This window comes from Poecilia mexicana, unplaced genomic scaffold (assembly GCF_051168715.1).
Source record: "Poecilia mexicana isolate PSO_F unplaced genomic scaffold, ASM5116871v1 scaffold_14, whole genome shotgun sequence".
NCBI lineage: Eukaryota > Metazoa > Chordata > Actinopteri > Cyprinodontiformes > Poeciliidae > Poecilia > Poecilia mexicana.
Window position 1 is genome coordinate 6,547,983 of NW_028263383.1, and position 12,590 is coordinate 6,560,572.

Genomic DNA, 12,590 nt, shown 5'->3' on the forward strand with positions numbered 1-12,590 from the left:
TGCCACTGTGGAAAAAAAAGCGAGAGGTTAAAATGAATCCCTGTTTAGAGTCAGATAATCATGTTTGGAATTATAATTCCAAACATGCTTGTTTGGAATTTGTAAAAAGTAATGCTTCAAAGAACACACTTCCTCTGTCATAAACTTTCTCTATAAATGCACTCCGAGGTATGAGTTATATTATAAATCTTTCTTTCATTGTTATTATTACTTTTAAATAAATTCGATCATTTAGTTGTATGGGTATCACAATGCCTCCATCTCACTAGACTAGAAGATGAAACATGGATGGATTACCTGTATACCGAATAAGAAAAAAAAAATACAGCTCACCAACACTTTTCCGTCTTACTGTTCCTGTGGTTTAAAGTGGTTTCAACGAGATGACAGAAAGATGTGGAGTGGTTTTTCCGTGGCGCTCCACGCTTGGCTGTCCTGGTCTTGTTAAGCAGTACTATTGGTCACTCCTACATATTTCTGTTTTTTGCGAGAAAGGAAGTGAGGAAGTCAGCTGTTTGGAAAGTCAAAGGAAGGCCACCTGTTGATATTGCATGTTTTTTTTAAAGGTGTTGTTTGTGCTAAAAAGGCAGAGATGCATATTTAATTAGCAGCAAACGATATGTTTGCTACATGATAGTCCAGTCAATTAACTGACAAATAATTGCTTAACAGACTCTCAGGGTTATTCTATTCAGAGCAGAATATAAAAGGGAATCATGCAATTCAATTAAGCACTTTTGCAATTCCTTTTACAGTATTCTAGATTCTCCATTAGTCTTCTACCACTGTGTAAACTGAGAAAAAAGAAGCTAAATATTTTAAACAGACTGGCTGTTTCAGATTATTCAACTTTGAATTTATATAAACACACCTGAAATCAAACAAATGGCTCATCAGCAGACCTCAGTACACCTTTGCAATATCAACTAGGAGTCATTCAGCCATTTGATTCAGGTATTCTGGTGGAGGGATGCATATAAAAAGAAACTCACCACTGTCCATAAACTGTTTTTGCTTGTCCAACCAGCTGTGTTTTCGCTACCGTACCTTCTGTCTTTTAGCTGTTTTTACCCCTGAGTCTTTATTTGCTCATGCAGTGAAAGAGCATGCAAGCCCATCATCTGGAACAGACATTTCGTATTTTGTAAAGAAAGATTTCCATGTTCAAAATTGAGAACGTATTGTTCTATCCGAATACTTTTATATATTGGACACCTTTTGAAATAAGCAGAAATGCAAGGTGCAGCAAGACAGTTCTGCCTGTGTTTTCCTGAAGTGTATTGCGGTGTAGCCTTTACATTTGTAGACGGTGGAGTAGTTTTATATTTATCAATTTCTCATGTTTTTACTTTTTTTCCCCTTCTGGCCTGGCTGGCTGGTAAAATCTGGGACATTTTGTCTCATGGGTTTGTGACTGTGTGTTTGGATTCCTCCTTGGAAACCTCTGTGAGAGTCATCATCACAGGTTGTGGTGACATCTTTTTTGCTAAAGAGATTCATACATCATCAGTCACCAAAGTCTTTGAAATGGCAGCTGCCTTTGGTAGACTTCTATTTGTCAGTGATTTTGTTCATTTGTTTTTAATTTTGTTTAGTTGGGGTATAAGTTGTTGCTTCTGGAGGTCTTTTAACCTACCTGATGTTGACAGACAGACTCTATTTTAATAATGTTTTTACTCTGAAGGTCAGGTAGTAATCAGATCTAGCTGTGGCTAATGAAATAAAACCAAAAATGTGGACAATTACACTTATTTATTGACTTTACCTGGGAGGCAATTATATTTTCACATACAGTCAGGTGGCTGTGGATGGCTGTTTCCCCTCATCAAATCTTCATTTAGAAACTGAGATTATCTTAGACTGATAATAAAATGTTATTTTGTTAACTGAAACATTTACATGTGTCAGTAAAACTAAAAAAAACCCAAAACAAATATTTGAGAAATCAAATACTTTGTCACAACATTGTACCATGTACTATTGCAAGTATTTTACAGGATTTACAGGGAATACATTTGCTTTGGACAGTCTGTCAACTTTCAAGTGTCCCTCAGAGTAAATGGGTGAATAAATTAATGATCACTCTGAAGTAGACGAACCACTTGAGCTACGAGGTGGAACTACCCAGAAAGCAATAATTAATTTAAACAGACCTTCTTAGACTCCTCCAGCCTCCTTGACCCAGATACTTTGTGTTCCCAGCTGAGGTACTTCCCCTGCCTACAGTATACGAGTTGTATGACATGTCTCTGAACTCACTCCTGCATTAATATTGATTCTGTTTTGTACTCCACATGCATGTATATTTCAGCCAGTGTCTAGCTGCCCAGACGGTGGTGTGCAGCTACAGAAATTGAGGCTGATTCTGTTTTAATTAAGTCAATTGTGCAAACAAATTGAAACTGATACGCAGCTTTAGTATAGAAATGCAATTAGAGGAAATGTGTGTGTATATGTGCGTAGAGCGAAATATGCTCACATACACTCACACGCACCCACTCATACGCATGTGCAGAGCGACAGCTGAGGTTGGAAATGGGATGTCTATATCCAGATATCCAGGAAAAGGCAACTGAGGAGGTGATGGGGTCACTGTTGTCGACCCCTTAAGTACACACACAACCCAAACCGCATGAAAACTGAGATGCAAAGCACTCCACCATGTTCCACCCCCCCCTCGCAGAATCATTCCTCCATCCATTTTATTGCAAAGCTTTCTTTTAAGCACCCTGCACCAGGTTTCATCACAGCATCACAAATCCTCAGTCATTCATTCACACACTTGTCAAGAAACAGATTTTTGTTACACTTTTAAGTGACACTAAAACCAGAACCTCAGATCTCTTTACATTGTACTTTGGCTGTATTGGGACATTTTTATGTTTTAACATCTACAGCACTTAGGAACATACATACTCATTGGACTTCTTTTACATTTCTCACATTAAAGCCACACATACATCTATGTATTTTATCGGGACAATTACAAAGCTGAAAGAAAAGTATACTTGGTTTTCAAATTGCTTAACAGTTAAAGTTTTTTTAAAAGCTTTTGTCACCTCTAGTGTGTCACCCATCAACTACAGTCAAATGCAACCTATTGGGATCAGAGGTGAGCTAATTACATGTGGCTTCACATGTCAGCTGTATAAAATGCATTTATCCTTTGAAGCCCTGTGCATCAGGAAGATATTTGTAAGAAGAATTGTCTGGTCAGAAGAGAAAAAAAATGGATTCTTTAGATTTACATTTAAAACTGTGTGAAAAAGAAAAAAAAAACACTGTACTATAACCTGAAGACATTTAGACTATGTGAATGAGGTAAAAATATTACACTAGAAGTTGGCAAAGGTGCTAAGATGTGCAGATATGATGACAATGAGTAGTTATTACTAAAAGTATTGGCCAGGGTGGACTAAATACAAGTTTGTGTAATATGTATCAGACTTTTATTTGTTTAAAATTCTACTAAACGGTTGTACTATAATTTGTGTTGTGTCAAATAAAACTTTTCTGAAATACAAATGAGTTTGTAGATGCAATTTAGCAAAATCTTAAAATGTTTAATAAGTACGAATGTTTGAAGTTCTGAATCAAATTTCTGCTTTTTAGGCCTTGAGAGCATGTTTTTCCCATCATTTTGTTGTGTTTTTCACTTCACCATCCTTCTATGTTTGGTTAGTGCTTGTCGTAGTTATCACAAAAAAGAAACATCTAAAGAACTGGAATATTTAGAGGGAGAGCCAGACCTCTCAGCAACTGTGGAATTAGCTGAATACAACTACATGCTGTACTATTAAAACCAAAGCAACCGGGCAAAGAAAGATCGGAACTGAAGAGGCCATCTTTGTAACTTTGCGTCCAGTTTAACTTGGCTGCGGGGTAGCTGCGGCGTGCCCAGCAAAATCTGTTAAATCAATTAGAGGGGACTGGCGGAAAAAAAGGAGGTGGAGTGAACATTTCGGGGTAAAAGGGAGATGAAGCTGTTCCTGACTACTGAGATACGACAGGAAAAACGGCAGTGTTTTTAGATGGTCGCGTAGTGAAAACAGTATGGTTTGCTAATATTTAGTAACAGCACTTTAGAGTGGAGGATGTATTTAAGGCTTTGAGGGTTGCACGCGGCGGCGAAGGCAGATTATGGAGGAGCAGTGCCAGATATAATGTGGCTGAGACTGCATGGAGCCCTCAGCGGTTGGCCCTATTGAGGGGGGGGGGGCAGGGGGGGGTCGCGCAATAATTTGCATCCAGATGTCATGGCCATACAAAATCCCAACGCACCACAAATTCAAGTTTAAACTTAGGCATCATGCAATTCTTCACACCTTAGCTTAATTTATGGATGTAAACTTTTGTAGGTTGCAGAACGATTAAAGAGTACCACTAGAGGGAGTAAATCAAGTGCTAAGCTTCTACTCCACTGCTTAAACCGGTGTGAGCTTCGAGCCTTTGTTCACTCTGTTTCTCATCAGATCATGTTTTCCAGAGTAAACACAAGTGTATTACAGTACGTGTCAAAGGGGGGAATGATGTCATTGTCCGACTGCTCATTGACAGTGACAAATTGCAGTCATGTGATATGTTCGCAAATATAACCTTTTACTGACACTCGTGTGAAGCAGCAAGGGAGAAATTGACGATGTAAAAAAAGTGTGTGCACAAACACATTTTGGAAAATACCCTTTTAGATTCTTTTTTTTTTTCTTACAAAAGGATTGCCTTGCACAGCTCTGTGGTCCCTAAAGACAATAAGGCTGTCAGGCCAAAGCAAACTGTAATCACTCCTTTTTCTGTTTTGTCCTGCATCCAGTTTTTCCACTTGTTTTCTTTGTTCTTTTCTTTACCTTTTCCTCCCACTCGGTTGATGCATGATTGTTCAGTGCTGTGGGTTAATTTCATCAGAGCTAGGTCTCATAAGGCCTGAGCTCTGACTCTGAGTTTCCCCAGTCAGCGGCGGACTTGAAAGACTTCATCAACACACCCCTAATTGTGTCTCTCACAGATCTTCTTTCAGCTTCTCTTTTTCCTCCCACTCTTTAAGACATGCTCAGCTGTACGCCTGCAAATGTTACCATCATTGCTTTTGCACACAGCGAGCAAGCAAGCATGTGAAGCAATTGCACGAGTCTAAGCTCTGCGCTGCTTCCTTGTGTAGGAGTGCAGCAACTGTCCAGAGCAGCCGTCTGGACCAGATGTAAGGGTCATTGACTGGATTGGAAGGGGTCAGTATCAGTGTCCCTCTGTCTGTCCCAGTGGAGCTATAGCCTTTATTAATCTTTCCTCCCAAAGCCCACATAAACTACCGTAGGAGGTTGGGGAGGAAGACTAGCAAGATAGCAGTAGGATTCATTAGATATAAAATGATGTCTTGTATTCTTTTTTGCTCTTTTTGTATTCAAAGCAGTCTTTTAGGATCCATGTAAAATCAATAAGAAGATTTTTTTTTTTTACAGGGAGACAATGAGCCATTATTAGTTTTGAAAAATCACCGAAAAATATTCCACTATATGCCAATTTTGTCTCCAATGACTGAAACTGTTGGAGCTAAAAATGCAAAAATTTGGAGGGGTGCTCCATCCAATCATTTAATTTAACTGATCATGACTTCTCTTTAATGAACTATTATTAAATAACTTAAAAATAATTCTTCTTACTTTTCTATTGTGATGGTTTATGTGGTGGCACTGCATAATACAGGTCATTCTGTCGAGTTACTTTACTGTAACTGAGGTACTTTGCTAGAACTTACCAGGTACTTTTCTGAAACTTTTTTGGAAACTTTCCCACAGCTTAGAAGTTCTTAATACTTATCTGGAACTTATTCTGTACTGTGCTAAAACTTACTGGTCCTTTCCTGGAACTTACCAGGAACTTTACTAAGATTTGTTGGGTGCTTTCTTGGAACTCCTTTAATAGTACCTTACAACTTCCACAGTACCTGGAAGTTGTAAGGTACTGTGGAACTTTCAAGGTAATTTATTGGGATTTACTAGTCACTTGCTTGGAAGTTCACCTTACTTTAGCTGGTGTTGTCCTGAAAATCTTCTAGAAATCAGCTCTAGATTAATCCCAAACTTCACTTACAAAGTAAATACAGCAAAACATTCTGAAATGTTGGAAAAGTAAACAGCATATGCATAATACATTTTTTTAACCTGAAAAAGTTAGGTACTAAATGAACTGCCAAATGAGCTCCCTTGCAGCATGACTGCCAAGGGAGTCATGCTCCCTTGGCAGCATGACTCCAAGGGAGTCTGATGAGTACATCAGATACCTGTGTATCTGATGTACTCAGATACACAGGTGCCTTTTAAATACATTCATTCTTACATTTCTGTTCTACTTGTGACATTATTTTGAGCACCTTTCTGATACTAAAACCAATTAACTTTGTCTCTAGCCTTCTTTACGTAACAACAACTACCACCACAGAAAAGCCTGGGTGAACCCAGATATGTTGTGTTCATGAATGAATAAAATATTGTATTTTTGAGTGACTCAGCACCTGGCCGCTGGTTAGAATTGATCAATCTTAGCATATCTACAACTCTTGATTTGAAATGAAGACTCTGATATTGTGCATGCTGTTGGTAATTGCAGTAATTGTGCTAAAAAACAATTCATGTGGGTATTTCAGAATAATGTATAAGCAAATACTCCAGCTGGTACCATCCTGGCTTTTGCTTTGAGGCTGCAAGACATTCCTACAGTTAACTGTCCGGATTATGCACACGCTTTGGGAGTGATTATCTGGGGTGAATATGGCTGGCCAACGTGGGCCAACACCCACCACTTATAATTCCCATTTTAGTCTGCTACTGCTGTTTTCCTGCAGAATTTCTTTTTTTTTGTAAAATATTCCTGGTATAAGCAGTGACTCCTTCACTTCCCAGAGAGTGTTGATGTTCAGATCAACGTAGAATATTTTTTTAAAGCTTCACCCTTTTGTGGTCACGCAGCTTTTATGAAGGAATTATTGGACACCTTGATGGATCTCCCCATTGCAGGATGTTTTAAGCAGTTTCATGCTTGATAAATCTCAGTCTATAAATACAGGCGTAGCATATGTAAACATAATTTAGAAGGTAATCTAAATATTTGTAGACCTCATCAAGGGGTAAGACTCTGCATCCATCTAATGAAAGCTGCTTTAAACTTCTGTAGACTTTTCAGAGCACTTATGAGGGTATTTTTTTCTTAATTTTACGATGGTGTGCAAAAACACTGTGTGTGCGTCAAAGCCGGGTCACTGCCATTTGCAAATAATTATTGGTGTTTGTTTTAACTTGCTGGAAGCTCCAGATGGTGACTTTAATTATTTACTGCGGCAAAGCTGAGTGTAAGGTGAGTTTTCGATGGTGTTTTTGAAGCATTGTAGTGAACTATCTGTCCATGTGCCAAACAGGAAGCCAAGTCCAAGGCTCTGGCACGCCTCAAAAACCAAAAACGCACTTCTACATGCAGTTTCTGATAAAAGATTTTGACTAATGAGATTGAGCTGCCATTTAGACATGAAGGATGTTATTTTTATGGGTGTACTCATCTTTTATAGATTGGTTAACTTAAATGCAGTGATTAAGTGGTTATTTTTGTATTTTAAATGGTTGTTTTTCTCCAATTACTGAAGCTGCTACAGGCTAACATTTCTAACGTGTTGAATATAATGTCTGGGAAAACCTCATTAACATCCTAAATATCCCTCTGGATATTGTCGTGTGATGTAGTAGATACTTCACCATGTTCTCACCCAGCAAGAAAAAAAAGGCCATCCTCAAGATAAATATACTTTATGGCTCTGTTCTCAATGTGGTTGAAGCTTGTGTGGATCCTGGACCCAGTTAGATTTCCATTTTCATGCTTTTTTTCAAAGCCTCAGCGATCCTGCTGAAGAGTTCTTTTCTAACATTATATATGTTCTCTTCATGTGGAAAAAAGCTGAAATTCATCAGGAAACATCTTTAATATTGGTTCCGGACTGTAAAAATGTTAGCGCACTGTCAACCGAGGATTTAGAATCCATGCTGAGGTTTGAAATATGGAAAAAAAGTTTTATTTCTTTCTGTGCTGAAAGAGCTCAGCAAATTTTCCAAGACGTTTGAACATGAAATGAAAATAAATTAAAGTGCAAACATTTCTTAAAAAACTTGTGCTTATATACATTTCTCTTCTCTTTCCTTCCAGGTATAACAGAAGCCAGCCATGCCAAAAACAAGTAAAAAAGGGTCTAGACGTAGGGCTCAGGTCGGCAGACCCTGTCTGCTTTCAAGCATTGGCCAACAGAAGCTCCTTTTCTATATTTTAATTATCCTATTTCAATCAACATTTGTTTATGGAGTACTAGAACTCCAGCTGGATGAAGGCCAGCCAGCGGGGACCATTGTTGGTGACATCAGTGCAGGGCTGCCACCTGGTGAAACAGCGACTGTTTACTTCATCTCTGACCATGAGGGCACAGGCGTCGGCAGCGACCTTCACATTGATGAGACCACTGGCATCATTACCACTGCACGCAGCTTGGACCGAGAGGAGAGGGACCACTACAGCTTCATTGCGGTGACAATGACTGGCACAACCATTCAGGTGTCTATCACCGTCAATGACGTCAATGACCATGCACCTGTGTTCCCCAAAAGAAAATCTGTTCTGAAAATCCCAGAACACACAGCGGTTGGGACAAGATTTTCCCTGGATCCTGCCACTGATGCTGACAAGGATCAGCTGACTACCCAAGGTTATACTATTCGCGAGGGCAATGTTGGCCAAACATTTAGACTTGAGACCAAGAGGGGTGCGAACAAGCTTCTCTATCTAGACTTGGTGGTCAATGGACTGCTGGACAGAGAGAAGCGCTCATCGTACACCCTGGTGATAGAGGGCTTTGATGGAGGCTCGCCAAGAAGGATAGGATCTATGACTCTGGAAGTGACAGTGACAGACATCAATGACCATGCACCAGTCTTTAATCAGAGCAGATACCATGCAATCATCTCTGAAAGTCTTCCACAAGGGAGTAGCATTTTACAGGTCAGTTCAAGTCTTAATAGTGTCTTGGCTGGTGACTTAAACTAGGTGGACAGGGCTGCTTCAGTGTTTGACCTTCTTTGTCTTTGCAGGTGTTTGCAACTGATGAAGATGAAGGTGATAATGGTTTGGTCCTTTATGAAATCAACCGTCGCCAGAGTGATCCTGACCGTTACTTTGTCATTGACCTTAAGTCAGGAGTCATCACTCTCAATAAACCACTGGACTTTGAGCTGAAGAGAGTCCATGAGCTGGTGGTCCAGGCCAAAGATAATGCTAGCCAGCCTGAGGTAATTCCCTTACAGCTATCCAATGCATTGAGCATTAGGCACAATGGGCAATTTTTATTGTGGGTAAAAATGCAGATCCGTATTGGTGATTATTATTGATGACATTTTATCGTGCTTTTACATCTTCCCAGGTGACCAATGCATTTGTGACAATTCATGTCCGTGACTTCAATGACAACCAGCCTACCATGACCATCATCTTCCTCAGTGAGGATGGCTCCCCGAGAATCTCAGAAGGAGCTCAGCCAGGCCAGTATGTTGCTCGGATTTCTGTCACTGATCCAGACTATGGAGAGTATGCTAATGTCAATGTCTCCCTGGAGGGGGGCGATGGGAAATTTGCTCTAACAACCAAAGACAGCATAATTTACCTGATATATGTGGACCAGATCTTGGACAGAGAGGAGCGGGATTCCTATGATCTCAGGGTGATGGCAACAGACTCAGGCACACCTCCCCTCAGAGCAGAGTCATCTTTCACCATCCAGGTGATGGATGTCAATGACAACCCTCCACTGTTTGACCAGCAGGCCTACAGGCAAACCATTCCTGAGGTGGTGTACCCAGGATCGTTTGTTCTTCAGGTAACGGCCAGGGACAAGGACCAGGGTCCCAATGGAGATGTGCGGTACAGCCTGCTAAAGGGTAAAAACTCTCGCTCTAATTGGTTTTCAATTGATCCAATTACGGGCATAATCACCACAGCGACAGCTCTTGACTTTGAATCAGAGCCAGCCCCCAGTGTAACTGTTGTTGCGATGGATGGTGGTCGGCCGCCACTGTCTTCCACAGTGAAGGTAGATATTGTGCTACAGGACGTTAATGATAACACGCCTGTGTTTTCCAAGAGTTTCTACAATGCTTCAATCAAGGAGAACACCTCAGCTGGAACATGCTTCTTAGAGGTAAGAAAAGCAAGACGTTTTCTTTGACCCCTTGGGCATCTTTGCTACCTTACCTACAAGTTTATGTTTATTCTCACCAGTACAGTATCATCCTACTTATAAAGGTAAAATCCCCTAGCATAAATGTCTCCCTTGTGCTCTTATCTTTTTGTTAAGTTTGCCCTTTCTCTTGCACCATCTTCTTGACATTTATATCTAATACAAAAGCCTGATTTATACATGAATTTAAAGCTGTCTGGAACTCACACTTGTTCATAAAGTAAAACACAATTGCAAAGGTCCGGTTCAAAGGTTGTCTAAGAGAATGCTCTATGTCTAAGGTCTAAATTATTCATTCAGCAGCTATTTTAGGAGGAAAAGATTTATAAAAGGAAGAAAGAAAAGCCATTAAGAAAGACAAGGGAGTGAAACCTTAACTGAATTCCTGAAGCTACTGCAAGCAGATTTACTCAGTTCTTGTATGTCCTTTCTCTAACCCCATGGGGTAACCATGGTATCCAGCTGCATACGGTGAACTCTAAGTATCTGTCCTTTATCTCGCTGGAGATTTTCTTGCCTTTCTTTCATCACAATTCCAGCAGCTCATGTATAATAGGAGAACTTCTGTGAGAAATGAAAGCTCAAGTCTGCCTGTTTGTTTCCAGAAAGGTCTTAAAGTTGCATCATGAACTGTTTAGAGTAGACCATCTGTTTGTATAGCTTGGTTTTGCTCCTCTGAGAAGCAAAGGGAAAGGAAATCAAGAATGGGAGTTATTACTGATCCTCAAGGTATTTAAAGAAGCCCTGCTTGTTGCACTGCATTCACATAAAATGTCCTGGTCTACTGATCACACTATTTGAACTAGAAGTGAAGTGGGTTTTTTTCCTTTTTTTCTTACATTCATTTTGGTTGCTTTCACAAATGTTGTCTGTGGAAATCAGTTTACTGGCCTGCTCTGCCAATGCATAGCATACTTGATATCATCTCTGTAGTTGTGATAGCCGGCCTGCTGAATTTTTATAATTCTCTCATAAATCATGTGGTCCCCCAATCTAGCTGTTGCAACAGTTGCAACCATCTATCCCTCCTAGCCAGAAGACATTTTGGCATTAGGTTCTGATGTAATCCTATGCCAGACATTATGGGTGGTTTTTCCAGTAGACTGCAGTATGACTAAGATTTCATGTGCTCATTCCAACACGTTTTTCAGGGTTTCTTTTTTCTTGGCGTGACCAGGCTAGGAGTCTATGAGCAAGAGTTGTGATTTGCAGCATAATGGCAGCTAATGTTAAATTTCTTTTTTCAGTCAGTGGAATATTTGGCTGCTTAGAAGAGACACAGATGCTTACACATGATGTTACAGGCATTACTACAGCCTAATAAATCTTTTTTTCCCCCTTTTCCCCCCAAGAACTTTATTATTATTGTTAATTGTATAATTTTGGAGCATTCAATATCCTGTTCTGTCAGTTAAGGACAAATTGAAGATCTGCGTCACCTCAGTTTACTCTTTTGTGGGATGTTATTTGAAATAGGCAATGCTGTTGTGAGCTATTGTCACGTTCCCGGGAGTCAAGACAAATGTGAACTGTTCTCAGAATTGTACCAATATTTATAGAAGATAGCAATCAGTGTTTGGATTTTGAAATTATCATGCTGGCTTGGCTGGCTTGGTCTGGGGTTTGGATGGGTGTATTAAACAGGGTAAGCTAGCCAATGTTTAATATCTAAGCAAGGAAATGTGTTATCAAAAAAATGTATGGGTTGTGCTGCTCTTGTTTTGATTATGGTTCGGTTCCAGGTTTTCCTATGGTTTTTCTTCCTTTTTTTGTTCCATTGCTGTTTCTCTTAATATCTTTCTCAGTACATCTCTTTTTTTATTCCTTCTCATTCTTTGCTCAGGCATACTCACTTCCACTCTGTGCATAGGAAGTGTCTTATCAGTTTGGCCACTCCAGTAATCTTTAATGTGCCGGACTGTTTATGCAGCCACAACACAAAGGGGCTATTTATTTTTTGGTTTCCTTGCTTTCCTTTCCCTTTGGTTCCTCCAAGTATTTCCCAGGCATGAGAGGTTATAGAGGCTGTTAGTGTGTAGAGGAAACATATTCTTAATGGCCACTTCCATAATCTGAGGTGTTAAAGGGCATGAGAACAACCAGAATTTGGAGATTGGAATGAAAAGTGACATTCTTTAGAAAGTTGCATGTTTATTGTATTTACATGGCGGTGGGAATAGTTAGACATTTCATAATTCAGTTCAGGTGTGATTTAGAGTGCTTCAAGATGATTATAGAAGGATTATAAGTGCATCGTGATGCAATCCTCCACCTTCTCCCTGCGTAGCTACTTGGCGTCCTTTAAGCTAACTGATTTACTCTTCTTATCTTTAAA

General features: G+C 39.7%; 1 protein-coding gene across 1 annotated transcript in view; it reads left to right on the forward strand.

Moving 5' to 3' along the window:
- Positions 1–12,590, forward strand: part of dchs1b (dachsous cadherin-related 1b) — a 97,889-nt gene that overhangs the window by 8,893 nt on the left and 76,406 nt on the right. The window contains exons 2-4 of the mRNA XM_014983908.2: positions 8,182–9,024; positions 9,114–9,311; positions 9,443–10,216. Coding sequence (XP_014839394.2) covers positions 8,200–9,024; positions 9,114–9,311; positions 9,443–10,216 — 1,797 coding nt within the window. The 5' untranslated portion in view covers positions 8,182–8,199. The remainder of the gene's footprint in view (positions 1–8,181; positions 9,025–9,113; positions 9,312–9,442; positions 10,217–12,590) is intronic.